At 43.9% G+C, this 23,280-nt stretch overlaps 1 protein-coding gene across 2 annotated transcripts in view; it reads left to right on the top strand.

The window, feature by feature from the left end:
* Mccc2 (methylcrotonoyl-CoA carboxylase 2) overlaps positions 1-23,280 on the top strand; it is a 69,733-nt gene that overhangs the window by 28,846 nt on the left and 17,607 nt on the right. For both annotated transcript variants that reach the window (XM_029468370.1, XM_021180108.2), the window contains exons 7-12: positions 7,864-7,977; positions 12,693-12,757; positions 16,434-16,533; positions 16,631-16,726; positions 20,186-20,258; positions 22,986-23,062. In XM_029468370.1, the coding sequence (XP_029324230.1) occupies positions 7,864-7,977; positions 12,693-12,757; positions 16,434-16,533; positions 16,631-16,726; positions 20,186-20,258; positions 22,986-23,062 (525 nt within the window). The remainder of the gene's footprint in view (positions 1-7,863; positions 7,978-12,692; positions 12,758-16,433; positions 16,534-16,630; positions 16,727-20,185; positions 20,259-22,985; positions 23,063-23,280) is intronic.

Genomic DNA, 23,280 nt, shown 5'->3' with positions numbered 1-23,280 from the left:
GCAAAGGCCAACACATTAACAGACTACCGTAGGTACTAGCCTTCGAAGCATCCTTTTCTTACCAAATGGTGGGCTGTGCATTCTCCTCACCTCCTGGAGTTTAGGTACCTCAGAGGTACAGAGGTACCTTTCTGCGCTCCTGTCCTAAAGCTGCTCCACAGACTGTGCACTCGCAGGCTAACTCCTGTTGGTCCTTGCAGTCTGATGTTTTCAAGTTGCTGGCTTCTTATGTATGCCAGCTTCTTATGCAGTTCTTAGTGTGAACTAATCGTTAGCAGAAGTCTCACTCTCCTGTTAATTTTAACTGCCTACAGTAGTCTACTCACTCTAGCTTGACCTTTGGTGTAGAAAACACCCTGCTTTCCCCCTACGCCCGGGGTTTAGTGCTTAGACTTTTCTATTGAAATCAGCTTCGTTTATCGAGCAGTGTGAAAGTGCATTGTTTCCCTATTTTGCTCTAAATTTTGGAGATTTTAGATGACTACCGTCATGCATTACCTCTCCCCTCCCTTCTCCTTGCTTTAGCTCATTAGTTTTGAAGGTTACTTCAACAACTGCCTTTGTTTCAAGCATCTATGATCATCCTGAGGGGGCTTAAACAGGCAGATCCTGTTATTTAAGAAATGCATTCCTTAAAGACCCGTAAAGCCTGGGGGTGGGGGATGAAAGCAGTGTATTTGGTTGCATCGAGGCTCTCTAAACTGAGGCTCTGATAACAAGAATGAGGAAGAGGCATTGTGGGTAAGATGGGCTTCTGCATTCTGTGTACATTTCATACCTGTTGGCACAGGTGAGCATGAGTGCCTCAGAGTTAGCAGAGTGTTGATCTGTCAATGTAGGTGACAATGATCTGAACTTCTAGCCAGCTATTCATCTGGGATGTGCACCTGTGTCTTTTATCTGCAGGCCAGAAGAGGGCATCAGATCCCTTTATAGATGGTCATGAGTCATCATGTGGGTCCTGGGAATTGAACTCAGGACCTCTGGTTGAACCATCTCTACAATGCAAACAATGTGATACAGACAGAATTTGCTTTTCACAATTTCTTTGAATGCAAAGGCAGCAAGATGGGAGGCCTGAGTAGCTTTTCCATCCAGCGCTGGGTCTCTTCCCCTTGCTGGTGCGTTTATCTTGGTCTCTATGAAAGTAGAAAATGGTCTTCAGCTTTGCAGTGGGAGCATGCAGGAGATTCAGACTTGACAAGGCTTTTCAGAATGAGGCATGGGTAAGACTTCCCTGGCAAGCCTCCTGGTTGACTCCCTGGCAAATCCATTTCACTGAGCTGCCTGCTGGGCTACATTGTATCCTTAGTTTTGTTACAATGAGACCCAGTCTCTGTTTGTTTGCTAAGGGAAGCTGAAGAGGGTCTTGAATTTGTCTTGTGTGATTGCCTGTGGCTTGCAGCAACTTATTTCTGTTTCTCAGGCACCATACTTGTGGAAGTGACAACAAGAGTTATTTCTGTGGGTTAGTGGCATCCATGTCTGCCATTTACTTCCTTGCTGATGGTTTAAGTCATAGAGTCCTGCTGGGCTTCTTTCTCTCTTGTATCTTTGTTGTGTAGCAGGCACTCTGTCTGGTGATGAGGGTTGTCGCCTCTCTGAGTTCTGGGAGTTCATCTTTGTCTTGATGAGAGTCCCCCTACTATCCCTTTAGCACGATACTGATGTTGTGCCTCCAACCCAAGCTGAGTCCACACGTCATAGTGCAGCCATGCGTTTTATGACATTTTAGTTCTTAGTGGAGAGTGGAGCAGATTTTTCTCAGCAGTTCCAGATACTTTGGCTCCCGGAGTGGCCCTGCATAGGACATGCACAGGGACATACTTTGGGCTGTGAGTGGTGCTGCTGGACTCTGAGATCCCTGGATCCTGTGAGCAGAAGATGGAATGGCAGGATGCTTCTGTACCTGTCCTCTTGTCCCCTGTTGTGAGTGATGAGCAACTTAGAATCAAGCGATGAGATGAGACTGCGGGATGCCTACTGGTTTAGTTGGTGACTTATCTGTGCTGTGTTCTCTTTATGCCGTTATCAGCACCTGCTTGCATAGCATTAAAATTGTACTTATTTTAATACTTGTGATTAAGGGGTTGGGAAGATGGGTAAGCCATCAGTAGATAACCACCCATAACTCCTGTTCTAGGCGACCTAATCTCCCTTTCTGGTCTCCATATGCTTTTGCAAGCACAGGGTGCACACAAAACTCCCACAGGCACACATATACAACATAATTAAAACTAAGTTTTGATTAAGAGGTATTGAATTGGAATCCAGCCAGAGCTACATAGTAAGATTGTATCTCAATAAATAAACATATTTTTAAAATAAATTAAAAATACTTATGACTAGAAAGGCTTTCTTTGTTATTGTTGAAACATTTGAGAATTTTTGTTCCTCGGGGTACAGTAACTATAGCTCTTGTGGGCATTTTTTTGTGCTTATTAAAATGTTTTTATGCCTTTAAAGATTTTATATATTTACTTAATTATTTATTTTATGTATATGAGTAGCTTGCCTGAGTATGTCTGTATACCACGTGAGTGCCTATTGCTCTTGGAGGCCAGAAGCAGGTGTCTGACATCCCTCCCACGCCTGTGCTTTTAAAATTATGTGAGTGTTGAGAGAGTGCCATGCAACTCATCTATTAACTGTGAAAATCTAGTTATATTTTGGGTATTGCTGAGTTGAATGGAGCTTATTATATTTTTATCTTCCCATTGGCCCTGACTCTGTTTCTGCCCAGTCCTCCCAGCCACAGAGCTTCTTTGCCTCTATGGGTTTGTCTGTTGTGAGCATTTTGTGTAACTTTGTATCTGCACTCCTTCATTTAATACGATGGCTGTACCACTCTGTGGGATGGTACAGAATTCTCCTTGGCCCGGGTCGTTCTTGCCTACTGAAGATGAAGAGTTTACAGGTAGACCCGATGAAAGAGGGAAAATAGAAAGACCTGGTCATTCGCTCCATCCTGATGTTCTGATCAGTGGTGGGCTTCACAGATGAAGGTGGTCCTGAGGTTATATCACCTACAGGCTTTGCTGTCTGTTTGGAATTCTATTCCTTGATGTTTGCCCTGTGATGAAAATGCCTGGCTTTGCATTTCTCAGAACTTATCCATGCTGTTAGTCAACACTCACCTATACTAGTAAAGTTGGTTCTGCCTCCATTATATTAGCTTGAGACAGGGTGTTTTGTTTTGTTTTGTTTTGTTTTTTCAGTGTTGGGGATTTGAAACTAGGGCCTCTTTCGTAGTAGACAAGTCACTCTCCCTCAGAGCCGCATGCCTTGACCAAGGTAAATTGTTTATTTATTGCTGCTCTAGGACACACTATTCCAACCTTGGCATGTTCATTATCTAGTTCCTGTGGATGGGAGTTTGAGCCTAGCTCAGGGTCTCACAAGATACAGTCACTGGAGCGCATGATGGAAGGGCCCAGTTCCTGGCTCACTCACGTGGTTGTTGACTGAATTGATTCTTCCCAGGCCTCCCTCAGTTCATCTTGGCTGTTGGCTGGAGGGCTGTCCTTGGTCTCTTGTCATTCCCAGAGTACTTCACAGCTTTCTGCTTGGTGTCATCAAAGCAAGAAAGGGAGAAGGGAAGAGAGAGGCTGCAAGAGAAGGGTAACAAAGAGTGGTTTCAGTCTGCTGTACTCACAGGGGTCACACTGATGGGAACACTCAGAGCAAGGTATACTGGGGACCAATCCTGAAGTTTGCCTCACTCACCTGCCCTTTGGTGTCAGAAGTGTGCGTTGTTAGTTTGCTTGGTTGCAGAGGAACTGTGGAGAACATGCATCTGAGATGCCCTCCCCTAGCAACATGACAGAAGTCCCTAAAGTCAGGAGCTGATACTTGGTCATTTAACTGTGAGACAGACACCTGCTGTCTTGGTAGCTCTCCCCTCTCATCTACTCTCCCACAAAGGTGCTGTCATTAGTAAGTAATGTAGGTGAGGTAGTGTGAACATGTCTTCCTCACAGCTCTGGAGTACCAGCTCTTGGTTCAGGACTTGGGAGGGGCCTCCCTCTGTTTTTGTCCTCTTGAGGGACAGAGACTTTTGTGTCTCTATTCACAAGGACCTTGATGATGTCATGGCTCCACCCTTGTGACCATCTAACCTCAGTTGCCTCCCTGAGGGTTTACCTCCAAATTACACCAGGGATTAGAGTTTTAATGTGAAGTTGGGAAGGGGCACAAACTCTCATTCCATAGTAGATGGTATGTATGATGGCATTCAGACAGGGTAATCCCTCCTGTCTACTCCCCTCCCCCCACCTCCCATCCCACCAGCCCCTCCCTCCTGCTTTCCCCCTCCTGTCTCCCCTTGCCCCAACCCCATCAACCCACTCCCCCATCCCCACCTCCTGTCTCCCCCTACCTCTTTTCTCCTCCCCCACCCCACCTTCCCTCCCTCCTATCTTCCCCTGCCCTCTCCCTCCCCCTACCTTCTTCCCATACCCCTTACCTCCCCCTGCCCTCCCCTCCCTCTTATCTCCCCCCATTCCTCCCTCCTGACTCCCCCCCTCCTTTTTCCTTCCCACCCCTATCCACCTTCCCCCCTGCCTCTCCCCCCCTGCCTCCCCCAACCGTCCCCTCCCCACCTCCTTCCCCACCCTTATCCTCTCTCTGGTACTCGCTGACAGCTGCTATTCTTTCCTCTCCTTTGCTCTCTTAACAGTTTTCCTGGAACTCTGCTCTGCCTGTCGGATTTTTTTAGGTCTCATTTTTGAAAACTGTTCTCTTTTAGAATCTTACATCACCGCGCCTCTACTCTAAGTCCCTTGAGCCTTTTCCTTCTGGATCACTGAGATAGTTTGAGCTGAACCCAGTATTGTGGAGGTCCAGGGTACAGCGGTAAAGCTGCCCTTTGTCCCCTTAGCCCGGCGACTCTCAGCTCTCTGAAACACTGCGTGGGACTCTTTAATACAGTTTCTCCTGTGATGGTGACCTCCAACCATATTTCTGTTGCTACTTCATTACTCTAATTTTGCTACTGCTGGGAGCCAGAATGTAAATATCTGTGTTTTCCGATAGTCTTGGGTGAGCCCTGAGAAAGGGTCATTCCACCATGAAGGGATTGCAACGCACAGGTGGAGAATCACTACCTTAGAGGGTTGCAAAAGGCTCAGAATTCTTCAGATATTCATAAAGTGCAGAGATAGTTAAAACACTCAGGCACATCACACAGATTTATCACATTGGCATTCTATTTTGTTATTTTGCCTCACTTTAAAGGAACATATTTAGATATAAACAATTCATCCACAATTCACTGATTCCTAAGACATGGTGGGCTGCTGATGTCTGTCTGCTACTGTAAACTTGGCTACGAGTGTTGCTGCCTTGGGTGCATGGGAGGAATTTTTATAGCCGTAGGTGTCTTGAAAGCACAGTTCTGGGTGTTTGATAAGAGAAAACCACTGCTGTATGATGTTAACAATTAAATGTTGACAGTTTAATAGCAAACACAAAACGTTTAGTTAAGGAAAGAGTCTTTGTGTAATGGCTGTGTAGTTGGAAATTTGCTAACTCACGGTACACTTCTTTTGAGCTAATATTCGTGTGGCGTGCTGTTTATCAAAGCAGATTCTTACATGAATTTAAGGCAAGTTGATAGAAAGAATATTGGGATTAGAAACAAAAACTGTTTTCGAGTGATGCTTTTTTAAAAAATCCATTCTATACTTATTTTTCTTTGGTGATATTTTTATTCCTCTTGAGGGGTACTTAGCTAAACCCTTATGTATTATTCTTTGTGTCATACTAATCTCTGAGCAAGGATCTTTCTTAAGCTTTTTCTAAGATGGAAAGCTTTTGAACACCGAGAGTAAACATTATTGTTAACTCCTTGAACGCATCATCCTGCTTCAATGATTCATTTTCTTCTTTAATTCCTAAAAAAACTGTATTTATTATTAGTGTGTCTTTGTGTGTGTGTGTGTGTGCACGCGTGCGCAAGGGCTTGCACATGTGCATGCCACTGTTATGCATGTGGAAGATGACAAAGTATATTTTAGAATTGTATGTGTGTTGAGTGTTTGACCTGCATGTAGGTATGTGTAGGCATTTGCATGCCTAGAGTTCATGGAGGTCAGAAGAGGTCATTGGTTCCCGAGGAACTGGACTTAGACAGCCGTGAGTTGCCTTGTGGGTTCTGGAAACCAAATCTAGTCCTCTGCAAGAACAGCAAGTGTTCCTAACCACTGACCCAGACCCTGTAGGCAACATTTGGGAGTTGGTTCTCCCCTTCCACCATGGGTCCTAGGGATTGAACTCAGATCCTCAGGCTTGGTGGCAAGTGTGTTTACCCATTGAGACATCTTGCCAGCCCAACATTGTCTTCTGAGCAGCCATGTGTTTGTGTCTGCACACATGCTTATGTGTTATATGTGGGGGTGTGCACCCTCATGTGCACATGTGTGCTTGTGTGTGTGTAGGCCTGAGGTCAAAATCGGGTCACGCTCCACCTAATTTACTTACTTATTTACTTGTGGGAGGCATATGTGTGTCTGTCAGAGTTCAGGCTTGCACAGGAAGAGGGTAGGACAGGACATGAGGTCATTTTCTGCTACTTCCTTGACTTACTGCCTCAAGATAGAATCTCTTACTTACTAAGTGGGAAGTTCACAAACTCCCCACTTCAGCTAGGTTATCTGCCCAGCATGTTTTTGAGACCCACTCTTCTGTGCTGGGCTTATGGGCATCCATAGCTATGCCTGGCTTTTTCCACGGGTGCTAGGAATTTGGACAATTCCTGCTCAGGTTGAGCAGAAAACACTTTCATGCAGGGGACCATCTCCCTAATCCTTTTTAAAAATTTATTTATTTATTTATTTGAGGCAAGGTCTTTCGCTTTCCCTGAACTCACCGATTTGACTTGGCCATCAGAACAGTGAAGGGCAGAGAGTCAGCTTCTCTGCCTCCCCTGCACTGGGATTCTGGGATACCATGCCTAACTTATTTACATGGATATAGGAGTCACTTTGCCAACCGAGCTATCTCCTCAGCCATTTGAGTGGACTTTTAAAATATAAATGTTAATATTAGTTTTATATTTAAAAAATACCATATTTGTGCTAACACAAAATATGAATAATATTCATTCAAAACATTATTGAATATTCCCGTGAGCTCCGTGATTATTAGGGTCACCGTTCTTAGTTCCCCTGTGAGGCAGTTTTATTGACATGGACGTGTGATAGTTTTCTTTTCTCCATTCGCTGCTCACACTAGTAGTTTTTCAAGCCAGTGTTCTCTGCTGGATAGACTTGTCGTGTGTATGTTTTGTAAGAGTGTGACATAAGCTCTTAAGATGAGTTTGTACACGAGGTCTAGATACTATTCTGGGAAGCTGGAGAGAAAGCTAAGTAGTTAATAATAGCTCTTACTGCTCTTCCAGAGGACCCAGTTCAGTTCCTAGTACCCACACCAGGGTGCTTACAAACTTGTAACTCCTGCTCCAGGAGATCGAATCAGATGCCCTCTTCTGGTCTCTACTGGTACCTGCTCTCATACTTTGGATACACACATACATACACACGTACATACATACATACATACATACACACACACACACATACACACATAAATTAAAGCCACAGCAAAAAAGATATTATCTTAGTTGGGGGTTGGGGTGAGTGATGTGTGCCTGGAGTCTCAGTGTTCAGAAGAGGAGAGGATTGTGAGTTCCAGGTTAACCTAGGCTATAATAAGAACCATCTCAGGGCTCCATTTCTAAAATGAAGTCCAGGGAATCAGCTATTAGTAGCACCTAGACACTGTAGTGTCTATAGGGATGTTGTGCCAATGCCACGCTATACTGTTAGAGTCTCATCCCATGGCTTGTCTGTGTCTCCCTTGCAGATAGCTGTGGTCATGGGCTCCTGTACGGCAGGAGGCGCGTATGTGCCTGCAATGGCTGATGAAAACATCATTGTTCAGAAGCAGGGTACCATCTTCTTGGCTGGACCACCCTTGGTAAGAATATAAGACTCTTGGTTGACTGATTATTGATTTATTGAAGGTAAACATATAACACGTAAACTATTCTATGCTTTAGAAATATGGTAAGTATAGTGCATCACATAGATTTACTGTGTACTAAATTTTAATTGTTTGCTTCAGTCAAGTTAAGCATATCTGCATTATCATGCAGCTGTTGCCATATCTAGCTCTAGAAGGTGGTTTTTTTTTTTTCTGCAACACAAACCCATTAAATGTTCCCTAATGTTCCTCCCCCTTTCTCTTTGAGATAGGAACACAATGTGTAACCCTGGCTAGCCTAGAACCACTTTGTAGACCAGGCGGGCCTTGAACTCACAGAGATCAATCTGTTTTTGCTTGGTTTAACATGTGCCATATCTGGCCTCACCCTGGCTAGCCTAGAACTGACTATGTAGACCAGGTGGGCCTTGAACTCACAGAGATCAGTCTGTTTCTGCTTGGTTTAACGTGTGCCCTAGCTGGTCTCGACATTCTCTTTTTTGACTCTTAAGGATTTGACTACTCTGGGTTATATATAGTGAACAACTTTTGGGTAAAATGTTCAGAAATACACATTTGTGTGCCTTCACATACATAATGAAATTCTGGCGAAGATAATATAGAGTGGAAGAAATGTGGTGTGAGAAATATTTTCGTTTGTTTGAGACTAGTGCATGCCTGGCTCATTCTAGAAGGTGTTTTAAGCTGGATGTCATGACACACAGCTATACTCCTAGTATTTAGAAAGTAGAGGTAGGGGGATCAGAAGGTAAGGGTCATTGTCAGCTACAGAGCAAGGCCAGCCTGGGCTACACGAGACCTGGTCTCAATATCCCCCTCTTTAAAAGTTTGGTTTTTTTTAAAATAAAAACAAAACAAACAAACAAACAAAAAACAAAAAATAAAACCAAGCCAGATGCAATGGCCCCACAGCAAACATAGAATTCCGACGCACGTGTCCTCTATGCCAGAGTGTGCTTGGCACCCAGATCTGGAAGGACAGAAGGCTAGTTTCCAGCCCCTGCTTCTGTATCCTCAGCTGGGGTGCATGCCTCACAATGCCACCCCGAGACGGGGCCAGCCTTTCTTTGTCCCACCCTGTCTGGAAACCCTCCCTTGTGCTAGCAGTGATCCCACGGGGGGCATGTGTACTAACAGTTGCTAGGTAGGGCTGGGTAGGAGGTACTAGGAAAGGCCTGGGTTATACACACGTCAGGGAAGACTAGGAGGCTGTAGGAGACAGACCAGAAAATGGCCGAGGTGCCAAAGCACTAAGAGATTAGGAATTCAGCCAGGTATGGAGATAATGCTCTAGCAGTTCTAACACTGGGGACGCAGAAGTCGAGGGTGTTAAGTTTGAGGTCTATGTGGACTAGATAGACCCTAACTCAGAATGATCCAACTGTACTGCTGCTAAGAATGTAGTTAAAGGAATCTAAATAAGCATGCTATGGAATACCTACTGAGAGTGCATGTCTATTACAGCAGTATTCACAATAGAAGATAAGTTATGGAGTCAGCCTAGATGTCCATCTACAGAGAAATGGGTAAAGAAAATGTGAGTGTGTGTGTGTGTGTGTGAGTGTGTGTGTGTGTGTGTGTGTATAATAGTAGTAGTAGTAGTAATAGAAGTAGAAGTAGTAGTAGTAGAGTTTTATTCAGCAGGGTGGGGGAGATGGCCCAGGGGATAAAGAGCTTGCTTTGTAAGCCTGGGAACCTGAACTCAGTTCCCGAGCACCCACATCATATATGATATGAAAGCTAGGATGTAGAGAATAGGGTATTTGAGAAGAGGAAGAGAATTAACAGGAAGAAGGAACGAGTCAGGAGAGGGTAGTGAGGAGTAAATAGGATTCAAGAATAGGACACGCTTGCGAATACTATCACAAACTTGCTAATGCTATACGCTAACAAATACTATTGCTGTGCAATGGATAGGTGCCAAAATATTGACAAAACCAGCTAGCAATTCAGATCAAGCTGGGGTATAGCTTGGTGGTAGAGCATGTACTGAGCATGTGTCAGTATTCATCACACACACACACATACATACATACACAGATATTTCAGTAGGGTAGCCACATAGAGTTAAACTGTAGTCCTAAGAACAGGGCTATGCATAGCTCACTGGTCTTCACTTCCCTTTGACTGACTCCATAGTAAAGGTTCTCAGCAATGCATTTGTTAACATGCTAATGTCATCCTATGATCCTAGATCTCAAAGCAGGAAATCATGTGCCTTGCTACAGAATATCTCGTGTACAGAAAACCCCCCAAAAATCTAATAGTTACTAGAAAGTCCAAGGAATTATACAACTATAACATACATGTGCTAAAACATTATTCAGACATAGAAAGGTCTTCACTGCATGGATGGGAAATATGTGAGACACACACAAAACTGTGGTGTCACTTTCATAAATATTTAAGGGTGAGCCGGGCGTGGTGGCGCATGCCTTTAGTCCCAGCACTCGGGAGGCAGAGGCAGGCGGATTTCTGAGTTCGAGGCCAGCCTGGTCTACAAAGNGAGTTCCAGGACAGCCAGAGCTATACAGAGAAACCCTGTCCCGAAAAACCAAAAAAAAAAAAAAAAATATTTAAGGGTGCCAAAATCATGGAATAGAAAGTAGAATAGTGGTTACCAGGGTCTAGGGGGAGGGAGGAAGGGGGAATGGCCACTGCTGAATGGAGGTTCTTCTGAGAGTCATGGAATGTTCTGGAATTAGGTAGTGGTGATGGCTGCACAATCTCATGATTACAAAAAAAAAAAAAAAAAAGCCTTTGAAATGTATGCTTTACCATGGTGGGCCCCAAGGCTTGCTGGTTACTTGTAGAAACTCATTTTCATGCAAAGTAAGTGTTCTCCTAAGCGATTCTCCCAAGAAGATAAGGTAGACCAGTAGGAGCTGGTACTTTAACTGTAGTAACACTCCAATGTTATTTTGAATGTTAATTTTCTTATCTGTTATCTTTTCCCCATGCTGTTTGTAATAGCTCATGAGGGGAAAGTGTACTTTTGCATTAGGAAGGGTACATATCTTTAAGAGGAAAGGTGTGTTAATGTTTGCAAACTTCTGTTGGGAGGAATTATGGCCTGCAGTGCTGGTGGCGCAACATCCAGTGTTTCAGAAGGGTTCACTGAGCTCTACCCACGGATTCAGATTCGCCATCACTTAGTGGCCACGGAAGCCTGGAGTTCTCCAGATCAGAACTTCTGTCAGTGGTCCAGGAGAGACTAAGGTTTAGGGGAGGAAGAATCTGAAGGACCAGGCACTGAGAATTCCATATCCTGACCCTTGTGTAGGCAGCTGGGGAGAGGCTTTGCAGGGTGGATGGAGTTCAGGTCCTGTTAGTTGAAGCAGCTTAGTGTGGTTGAAGCAGATGACTAAGCAGAAGAGGGTGAGGGAGAACTTTCTGTTCTGGCTCCTTTACCTTCCCAACTCGCTGTTACTAGAATGAGCCCTCTTATTGTTCCTGACTTGTGCCACTGAACCTTTCACAGCACCAAGCGTGCTGTGGGCGTTTAACAAATACGAACTGATGACAACCCTATTTTTCCCCACTGGAAATTAGTCAGAGTCCTGAGAATAAATATAGTATATCTGTTGTTTATCTCTTTTTATGACTTTAAATATTCAGACACCTCTTATAATTAGTTATTATCTGGACTGAAAGCCATTTTGCACTGTTTTTTTTTTTTTTTTTTTTTTTGGAAAGAGAACCAATAATTAACTTCTGAGGGTGGGATAATTGGAGGTGAAAATTTTAATTGCCTCTCTCTGTGGAAAGATATTTTATTTAAAAAGAGAGCCTTTGATACAGTGAAGAATAGCTTCCCTGGGCTGTAGCTTAGGTTAATTCTTGATATTTTAATAAAATCTTTTTATTTTTATCTCAAGAAACAGATTAGTCAGCCCAGGAAGAAGGAATCAACAAACAGCTTCTACAAGACAAGGTGGCACTGGGTTCTAAATGACCTCTCCTTTCACTTTCATGTTGTGGTTTCTTGTAGTTCTTAGTTTCTTAAGTCATTCTTGATTTATTGCTTGATTTTCTTCCTTTTCTTGGCTCCATCCTGTCAGATCTTAGATTTGGGTAACTTATGTAGGTGATCTTTTTTCCCACTTTAAAGATAAAATAACTGGATTTTATAGCCTGGTTATTGAGTATTTGAAGATGAATGGATCTCCTGAGGACCCCACAGTATAGAGCTGATGAGAGAAATACATAAAGAGTGCTGAAATACAGACCAGAAGATAGCATGCAGATGTGTAAGTGAGATTAGATTCTCTTCTTGGACCCTCAGTTTGCCCAGCATTACATGGTTAATACCATAGGGTGTCACCACCATGAGGACTCCTGCAGGCCAAGAGGGAGCTCACCAGGTAGGTGAAAGAAAAAAGGATCCCAGACAGTAAGAGATGACGGTACACAAAGAGTTTAAGGTGTCCTGGGCAGCATCATGAAGAGAAGGGTGAGTCCCGAGACTCCATCATTTGTACAGGAGTTGTGGGCAGCTCTCAGTGAGCCTGGGTTTAGGTCTCCCTTCTGTAAGCTGGGGATAGTAATCTCTCACTCTGCCTAGAGGTGGCGTGGGAAAGCACAGTGAACTTCAGCTTTGTGGAAGGAAGGATGTAGGTGTGGTCAGCTTAAGCAATGTGCTTGTTAGTATCCGTGAGCCAGGCTCACCATGGCTTTTATCCTTGTAGGTGAAGGCAGCTACAGGTGAAGAGGTGTCCGCTGAGGATCTCGGAGGTGCCGACCTGCATTGCAGGTAAAGCAGGAACACTGCTTCCTTTTAGGATCCATGGCCATTGTGTTTGCTTAAAGGAAGGTTTTCCATTGTTTTCCCTCTGCTTATCTTGCCAGGTCAAACCATAGTTTGTTTCCAGAAGGCTGTTCTGGGTTCAGTTCTTTGGATTGTGGAGCTTTTTCTCAAGTGAGAGTGTTAGCCGCTTAAGAGCAAGGGCGTGGTGGCACATGTCTTTAATCCCTGCACCCTGGAGGCAGAGGCAGGTGGATTTCTGAGTTCCAGGCCAGCCTGGTCTACAAAGTGAGTTCCAGGACAGCCAAGGCTATACAGAGAAACCCTGTCTCGAAAAACAAAAACAAACAAAAAAACAAAAAACAAAACAAAAAAAAAATAAAAGAACAAACAAATGAACAACCCTTAGTGTGTATTTGTGAACAGGCAAATGTGAATCCACTCACATATGTGAGTATGCGTATGCCGTAATGACATGTGGTCAGAGCATGGCATGTCAAAGTCAAGTCCCCACTGCTTCCATGTGGGGTCTGGGAATTGATCCAAGTTATCAGGAGAAAGCGCCCTTATCCTCTGAGCCAGTGTCAGCACAGGGGCTGAGCTAATCCTCTCTATAGCCTTCCAATTGTAGTGCACAAGTTGTCAAAGCAAGCACAGCACCTCAGCTCTTCCTTGAGGCCAGAGAGGCAACTTCTCACTGACTTATTCTCTTCTCATTCTCACTCGAATGCTTGGTATCTATCAGCCATGATCTTATCATCCAGGTGGATTTGAGGGACTTGATAGATGAAGGATACAGGAGAAGATGATAAAGAAAATGGCAGGAAATGACTTCACACCCCACCCCCACCCCATTGGAGACAATGGTGTGGGGTGGGAAGCAGATGTGAAGCTGGAGCAGGGGTCAGACATTTCTGTGGCCCTGTGAAGTTAGGGGTGTTGGAGAGATTGCTTTGCAGACATTGGGCAGACATTGATCTTGTTAGGAAACCTCTGCCTAGTTAAGAGGTGGCACTTAATTCAGACTGGACAGTTCACCTTACCCTGAAAGCATACAGGACTCAGCATGGTGTCCTAAAGGGCAGGTAGACCTGACTATCTGTCAAGTACGAGAAGTCCTCTGTTCTGTGTCATCAGCACCCCAAGGAGCCGAGTGACTATGGAATGAGAAGGGATGGTTTCTTTCCTACAAAGGACATGACTTTTGACTAGCTTAAGGGACCTTCATCTTGGCCTTTTCCACATTCCTCTCATTCAGCACGTGTTGGGTTGTTTGTTGTAGTGGACTTACCTTTTGCTGTTTTGGGTTTTTGTTTTCTTTTCTTTTCTTTTTCTGTCGCTCAGGCTGGCCTGGAACTCAGAAATCCACCTGCCTCTCCTTCCTGAGTGCTGAGATCAAAGGCATGTGCCACCACCAGCCGGCTGACTGATTCAATCAGGAGAAAGAGAGGAAGGTAGTATTTGGGGAACATTATTATTATTATTATCTTACATCTTAGCAGTTTTAAAAGGGTGATGCTGTAAGTAGTCTGTCTTAATCAGTGAAGGGACTCTGGAATTTAGCTTCCATTTGTCACCCTGATTGCCCTTGTGACTTAGCGGAGGTGATTAACTTCTTTGAGGCCCATTTGCTGCTCCGTAAGGCGAAGATTGGAATAGAAGCCTCCTCGTTAGTGCTCATCAAATACTCTGTTAGCATTACTTCCTGTAGTCCGTGATGATCTGTTGACCGTCATGAGGAAATGGGAAGGTGGTGACAGCTTTTTGAAAAAATAGGGTTGAAGAGCTTGTCTCGAAAGCTGGACAAACACAGTTTTAGACCTGGAGCCTGGTAGAGAGAGAGCTGACTCTTGGAAGTTCTTCTCTGACCTGGGTTTATGGGCCTTGGTATGAGTGTTGTTGTATACACACCATAACACACACACACACACACAAACACATTACACCACACACACAACACACACACACACACCACATACACATATACCACACACACACATATACTACACACACCACAAACACACATCACACAAACATCATACACATACAAACACACTACACCACACACACACACTAATAATAATAATAATAATAATGAGTAAGTAAAATCCACAAAACCGAACACACAATGTTACAGCTGGGCACAGCCATAATCCCTGCACTCAGGTAAGGAAGATTGCCTGTTTCAGTTGAAACAGAAACACAAAACGAGTCAGAAATTTGTTGGCTTCTCTGTCTTTTCAATATATGTTTATACCTGCTTAGTCATCATTAAGAGTTAATTTTAAACAAAGATTTACATAGTGTCTCATCCAAAATTTCTCTTTCCTGTTATGGCAAGCTTTAGGCAGTTTTCATAAGAAAGCATTGAATTCAATGTTAAATTAGAATCTTCTCTCTGCTTCCATTTCTACTGAATCACAGTGCAGCGAGGAGTCCGCAGCTACGGTTGCCGTTATGTGCGAAGCATTTAGAGCTAATTTGGTCTGTCAAATCTTTTTAGGAGCTGGAGGGGCTGCCGTGTGTGCTCGGGAGGAGTAAATGTGGTCTCTGCTCTTGTTTAGAACACTAGAACGACTTTCAAAAGTTGGACAAGATATCAAACCTGTTTGTAATCCTTTACCCACACTGTCTTTGTTTGAGTTCTGTTGCAGTGAAGAGACATGGCCACAGCAACTCTTATAAAGGAAAACATTTCATTGGGGCTGCCTTACGGTTTTGAAGGTTTAATCCATTATTGTCATAATGGAGAATGCATAGGCAGACATGGTGGTGGAGAATCAGCTGAGAGTGAGCAAGCCCTTGTAAACTTGTATCAGAGATAGCAAGCCACTGCTTGGGACAGAGCTGACCCCCAGAGCGAGCTTATGCCTAATGTACTACATTTGAATGACCGAAAGCTCTCAGGGCTTTCACCACAGAGCCACGGTATCTGGTTCCCCCCCCCCCTTTTTTTTTTTTTTTGGTTTTTCGAGACAGGGTTTCTCTGTATAGTCCTGGCTGTCCTGGAACTCACTCTGTAGATAGACCAGGCTGGCCTTGAACTCAGAAATCCGCCTGCCTCTGCCTCCCAAGTGCTGAGATTAAAGGTGTGTGCCACCACCGCCCGGCTTCTGTTCCTATTTTTATCTGTTGTCTGAGGGTCAGTGTATTCGAGCCTTTTTGTTTACAAGTGAGAATGACCCTCACTTATAACCTGGTAGGAAGGCAGCTCAGCAGTCTAAGGGAGGGGAGACCACTGGCTCAGCTGGCTACTGATGTGTCCTGTAACTACTCTGTGAACACATGCTGGGTGTGGTTGGGCATCACACACAGTTCTGTTTAAGGTATACAGGATGAGCCTGGATAGAAGTCCTATGAGCAAGCCCTGTAGCCTTCAGGTCAGGGTGAGAAATCCAAAATGTGAGCTCTGATGCAACAGCTGCTGGTCTTAGTCTCTGTGCCTCTGGCGTTCCTCTCTTTATAAGATGAGGGTTTGTAAGGATGATGCTTTTCATAAGGATGATGCTCTTTGTAAGGATGATGCTCTTTCGCCAGGGATATTATGAAAATAAAATAAGATGGCATCTGTTAAGGAAGCAAAGGTGGCATCATTCTCGGGTCAGGGAGAATATCTGGGACTTGTGATATTTAATTACTCTCCTTTTCCAGGTTCTGATTAGAGTGTGTTTTATTTACTCTGCAGAAAGTCTGGGGTCACTGACCACTATGCTTTGGACGACCACCACGCCCTCCACTTAACGAGGAAGGTTGTGAGGAGTCTCAATTATCAGAAGACAATGGATGTGAGTAGGAACCTTTGTCTTTCCTTATCCTGTGGACACTGTGTCCTGTCCTGAATCCTGACCTTGAATGCAGTGCACTTGTCCTAAATTCCCGTAGGTCACCGTTGAGCCTTCTGAGGAGCCCCTGTTCCCTGCAGATGAACTGTATGGAATAGTCGGCGCCAACCTGAAGAGGAGCTTTGACGTCCGGGAGGTATGTGGGAGGTGGGGCCCAAGCCGTGCGTCGAGCTGCCACCCCTCAAGTTTCTGTTCAGGCAAAGGGACAACTGTGGGTCTTAGTAAGGAGCGGTGACATCCAGGAGAGCTATCCTGACTGGTGCACCTGGTGGTGCTGGTCTACAGGAAGCCGCAAATGAGGAAAGGCTCTCAGCGATCGGGAAGTTTTCAGTGTACCACGAGGCAGCTTGGTTTGTTCACCGGGTGCGACTCGTGCTGTTGTGGGCAGCAAGAGTGATGGAGGGCAGGCACACCATTTTCAACTACTTTCTCTCCGTGTTCTTATTTCGCCAAATAGACAGAATGTCAGTAAGTTGTTAGAAGAGAAAAGCATACCTTTTTAGATCACTATGACATTAGCAAAGAGTAGACAATTATAGCTGGAAGTGTTGCTATGGTTACAGATTGTGACATAGCCTTCTGGAAGCTAGAGTGACAGTTTCCAGTGTTTGCTTAGAGTGTGTAGGCTTTGATTTTCTTCAGTTCTCTATAGCTGGCAGAATACATTTTAAATTAGGAAATCATCTTAATGAGATTTTTTGCTGGAGGCTTTAATATCTTAAGTTACTTTCCCTCTTGACTATAAGACTATTTTGTATTGGCTATGAGGGGGGGTGCGGTGGGTAGAGAACACAGAAAATAAAATAAAATTGCTTGTTCTCTCATTCAGAAAGAACAGCTAATATTTTGATATTTTTGGCTTAATCTGTATATACAGTTATCTCTCCATATCTGAGGATTCTGTGTACATGGATTCCACCAACCTCAGCTCAGAAATCCTTGAAAAGAGTATTTTTTTGTACTGACCATGGACAGATTTTTTTTCCTTGTCATTATTCCCTAAACAACATAGTATAGCAGCTGCTCATATGGAACGCTTATCTTATGTTATTATGACTAATCTAGAGATGATTCAAAATTTAAAGGAATATGTACATAAATAATATGCAAGTATTAATGCATTCAGTGCAAGTGACTTCAGCATCTAGAGATTTGGATATGGACATAGAACAAGTCCTCATGGATGAGGGATGGCTATACACACATACACACACACTATGATGTATTTCTAATATATAATGTATTTTTGGTATAAGTATGTATATATATATACACACACACACACACACACACACACACACACACACACACATGTTTAATCCCCTTCCCCCATGTATATAAATTTTTAAAAATTCTACTTTTTCTGGTATAAATTACATATATTAGTCCTTATCCTTAAAAATCTCTTCAGTAACCATTTCTCTATGGCTAGCTCTCAGTTCCCAAAGTGGTGTCTGGCAACATGGTAGGCAGACTTTTTCGTGGTTTTTTTTTTGTTTGTTTGTTTTTGTTTTTGCATGAATTGGTGAAATGGTGTCACCCTGGAGAGATATCTCCAGATATTTAAGCAACACTTTGTTACTACTGTGAAATCTTGGAGTTTATAGAAATTCCACTTTAGCCACGTGGCTCAGCTACGAAGTTTAGAGTTACTTCTTAGCCTGACTTTGAGGTTAGCACAGACAGGAAGACATGGTGCTCATCGTCTTCTGAGATGGTTGAGATCCTCTTCCAGAAAAGCCACTGCTTCACTTACTTTCCTGACAGCATTTACTGAGTGCAGATCGTGAGCTTCAGAGGCCGAGAACCAGCGGACACCCATCTCCGCCTCCGCGTGCTTCTGACTGCATTCACGGAAATCTAGCCTTTGCTGCTTCTTGCTGGTCACTTATTATGATGTTTCCATCTTCTCTGCAATAAATAAGCCTTACAGAGAGGCCTCTGTAGCATGAGCAGCTGCTGTGATACTGGAAAACCTGGCCTCTGGGGCGGATCCTCTCAGTCAGGGGCAGTGGTGACCCAGCCTTTCCAAGCAAATGGCTTCTGCTGCTCAAATATTATCTTATTGTCTGTTCCTGATGTTTGCGTTCTTCTGAAGGTAATGGATATACTTTCTGTATAAGGATGGTACTGATTAGAAAGCCAGTACGAGATGGTTTGATACGAAGTGGCCCCAGATTTCTCAGACCTCTGGGGCGCTTCACCTTCATGCGGAAGAATGACTCTGGGATGTGTTGATTGTCAAAAGGTTCACTTTGCGAGGTCCACAGGACCAAAAAATTGGTTTGCTCCCATATTTAGGAAGATAACTAAAAAAGCAATTTAAAGTAAGTTTTTACTTTCTGAAAAGTGAGGTCCCTCACTTCTCAGCTAAGGGAGCATGAGTGTCATGGAGTCGTATGTACCATCTCAGAGGAGTTCAAGAGCAGCACGGGACAGGCTTCGTGTGTAACAGTCTTCTCTCTTGGTACTAGGATTGGAGTCAGGTCCTCAAGCGGGCTGAGCAGGCACTCTACTGAAAGACTTCTATGGTGGAAAGTCAAGGATTAGCACTCTAGAAATCTCTGCTCCTTTTAGGTTAACAATATTTGTAGCCAGTCTCTCAGCTGGCTCATACTGGGACTTAATGAACATTTATTGAGGCTTAACAGTAATAATAGCTGCTTTTTAGTCAGAGACCACGTGCTTTAGTTAATACGTTTTAAATGCGATCCTCTATTGAGGGTGAGGTCACCAACAGGTGTAGAGAGCTTTATGGATTGTTTGGGGGAGGGAGGCAGTGCTGGGGATGGAACCCGGGGCTTCGCACAAGCTCACCAAGTACTCTGCCACCAAGCTGCCTCCCCAGGGCTTTAAGGGTCTTGTGATGAGTTTCCCTGTGGCAGAGCTGCAGTTGGAGCCATTGTTCAGCTCAGCATCATTTACAGGCAGGCTCCACTCCTACCAGTTCATCTTGGTCCCCAGCTGTCAGAATCCTTTCTTCACCTTCGCACTGTCACGGAGTAAATGACAATGCTTTCTAAGAAGTGACTTACCTTGGCACACGGGGTGACAAGCAGAGCCATCCAGTGTTCCTCACTCCAGACCCTCAGCTGGGCTTTGGGTTTTCATTGATTCTTTGAAGCCCTACCAAGGCACTGATCAGGCCCCTGGAGCACTGGGCTTAGCCACCAGCCCCAGATTCTTTGCTGCGGCTCCTGTACGCAGCTATTTTCAAGACTTTAGCCTTGCCTCCTTGTTTGGCTCCAGTTCATCCAGAATTCCATGGAATGTATAATTTCACAGAAGGCTGTTGAGTGAATTCAATCTTCCCACAGCCTCCCTGTAGATAATTGTTGTTTCCTAAGGCTTATTTTTTTTTTATGTGTATGAGTATTTGCCTACATATGTTTATGCATACCATAAGGCTCATAGTGTGGGATGACTCTGGGCCCTGGCAGTGCACATGTCAAGGGGCATTCAGAAGAGCTCTTCTGTGTAGCCTGAGATTGAACTTGACATCGCTGTGAATTGCCTTCCCTTTAAATAACTTCAGTCACTGCAGACATGCTTGTGTGATGTAATTTCTCAGGGGCATTGTTATTTTTCCTCTTAGGTCATTGCTAGAATCGTGGATGGAAGCAGATTCAATGAGTTCAAGGCCTTATATGGAGACACCCTAGTTACAGGTACAAAAGCGAAGAGTTGAATACACAACCGTTTTTCCGATTGCTTTGGAAATAAGTCATCACTTGCCACAAAGCTCACACCAGGAGCTTTGCTACCCAGAGAGGCATAAGTGAGTGAGTCAGCTGTCGGGTGTCACTGCTTTATGAAGATGGTTTGTATCCGAATGACTTCCTGGATCCAAAGAGCTTAAAATGACGATGGCCTGATGCTATGGCGTAATCTCTTGACCTGTGACCTTGTGGCCTTGATGTGGCAGGGACTGAGAGTATTAGCAACACCTTTTGTTCTCTGGGTAGCAATTCTTTTCAGGACTTCAGCCGTGTCTCCTTGTACAGCTCCAGGTCATCCAGAGTCACACAGAAGATGCAGATATTTTTGTTTCCTGAGGTTAATTTATTTTTTATGTGTGTGAGTGTATGCCTACATATGTTTATGCGTACCACATATCTTTCTGGTGACCTTGGAGGCTACGCTAGGGCACTGGAGTTCCAGGCAATTCTGAGTCACCGAATGTGGGTGCTTGGAATTGAACCCATGTCTTCTGCAAGAGCAGCAAGTGTTCTTGACCTCAGAGGCATCTCGCCAGGCTCCTCTTAAGGGATACATTCAAACGGCAAGTTGAAAATTCAGGTCAGTGTGCCATGGGTCAGGGAAAACAGTGCGTATACAAGTTAGTTCTTTGGTCTAAAGTGTTGGTTGGCACTGTCAGCTTCTGAAAGAAACCATTTCAAACAGACGCTAGACTCATAGTAACCCACCAGTGGATAATGGCAGAACAAATTTTGTGAATTTTATTAGACTGTAAAAAGCCTGAAAATACAGTATTTCTTCTGAATAAAACTTTAGTAGACCAGGGAAAAAAGAAGCTACAAAAATCCAAATTGCAGCTGTCTATAGCGGCTTAGGGCTGGACCTTGGCAATTCCTCCTAGCTCGATTTATGAGTAAGAGGATGGCTCATGCTGGAAGAGGAATTTATGGTTTTCTCTTTAGGTGTTTAAGTGATTAAGAGCTTTTTGTTTGATATATAGGCTGGATTTGCCTGGCAGCGGTGCAGGATGTAGCCCTCATTGTGTCGTGGTTTAAAACAATCCAGGGAGACTGTGCTTCCTCTAAGATGGATGGGCTGTCTCTGTTGTCTCCTTCTAAGTGCTTTGCCTGGTACCTGCCAAAAGACCATGGCACTCTTGTGTCCTTGTGTCAAGGACAAAGCTGGTTTCCCCATCTTTTCTCCATTGTACTGGAATTCATGTATAAGGCTGGGGTCAGGGGAGAGAGAGATGAGTAGAAGGCCTGAAAGGAGAGAGTGGAGCTAGATGTCAGAGGCTTGGGTATTTCTGCAAGCTCTTTAAGGTTTCTTCTAAGCCTAGGAGATTTCTGTGACATACTCTGATTTTTTCTGTTTGGGTCAGGTAATTCGTAAAGGTCCTTTCTTGATTGAGAGGCTGGCATAATGAAAGCATGTGCCCAACTCAGCCTGTCTGCCTGTGCCTCAACACCCACTCCTGCCCCCGCCTGCTCACTCCTACCCCCACAGGACATTGGGAGGGCTGAGTTGTAAGTGGCTAAAAATTGGGTAGCATCATGTGTCAGATTTCCATCCCTTTGTGGGTAGGGCAGGACTAAGGACATCTTGGGCCTTCTCCTCTTCTGCAGCTTCTAAAGGGTCAATACACTTAGAATGTTCATCATACATAGGCCTTTGGCTGGGACATTAGGCCTTAGAAACACAGAGAATCCTATGTGGCCCTCAGAGCGTGTTCTATCACATATAAAAAATGATGGCAAAAAAATAATAAAATCCAGACAAGGCTAGAAGCAAAGAACCAAAGCAGCAATGGTAATTCAGAATTCAGCATTGTGACTCAGTCCATATGTTGCCACACTTTTTATTCATTTTCCTTGTGTGAGTCTTGGAGGACCTGTTCTTGGGCTCCGAGCACTTGGCACCTGCTTCTAGTAGGACCCAGGCTTGTTGAAAGAGGAAAGAATTTTTCTTTAATCAAGTTCTTCTGGTTTGCAAATCACCTTAAGCATCTGTCTCTCAAAATGACAGGCTGTGATTTTTCCCGTGTGTGTGTGTGTGTGTGTGTGTGTGTGTGTGTGTGTGCGGGTGTGTGTGTGTATGTGTGCGAAGATCAGAATATTCTTTTTAAAGAATTTCTTTAAAGTTTGAATTTTTATCATTTTTAAAGATTATGAATTTGTTTTATATATACAAGTACGCTATGTACATGCTTATCTGTGTACCAGAAGAGGGCATCAGATCCCATTACAGATGGCTGTGAGCCCCCATGTAGTTGCTGGGAATTGAACTCAGGACCTCTGGAAGAACAGCCAGTGCTCTTAACCACTGAGCCATCTCTCTAGCCCAAGTTTGAGAAATATTTCAGGACACCCTGGTCTCTGGTACCCTGAGGGGTGGGGGGCACTCACATGTGTGATACGTACATATTCTAAATGAGTCACTTAATCAAACCATGTAAATATGGATAACCTTACATGGAACATGGGCTTTCGAGAAGCACCAACAGAAGGAACAAGAAACCTAGTACCTTTAGGAATAAAAAAAAACCACACACACACACAGGAATTTTTTTTTTTCCTATAGACCATTTCTATTTACATTTTAGCCTTTGATCTCAAATTAAAGAATGTGCAGTATGCTTCTGCTGCGAAAGAACGGCCCCCTGAAAAACATAACTTTTTTTTTAATTTTCTCTTGAGGATTTGCTCGAATATTTGGGTACCCCGTTGGCATCATTGGAAACAATGGAGTTTTGTTTTCTGAATCTGCTAAGAAGGCAAGTACTGTGACATGCATTAAGATTTTCTGATTTACCATAATTAATTTTGAAGGTCATGTAATAGATTAAAATGTATTGTATGAGAGCTTTATAGTATTACCTGGACCTCTTAGCAAGCAGAGCAGTCTGTTTCTGCTTGTGCACAGTGCTGGTGTTGGAAGTAGAACCCCCTGTGTGTACTTGTGCACAGTGCTGGTGTTGGACTGACTTCTATG

Source organism: Mus caroli, chromosome 13 (genome assembly GCF_900094665.2).
Source record: "Mus caroli chromosome 13, CAROLI_EIJ_v1.1, whole genome shotgun sequence".
NCBI lineage: Eukaryota > Metazoa > Chordata > Mammalia > Rodentia > Muridae > Mus > Mus caroli.
The sequence above is the reverse complement of the archived record's forward strand: the minus strand, read 5'-3'. Positions and strand labels throughout refer to the sequence as shown.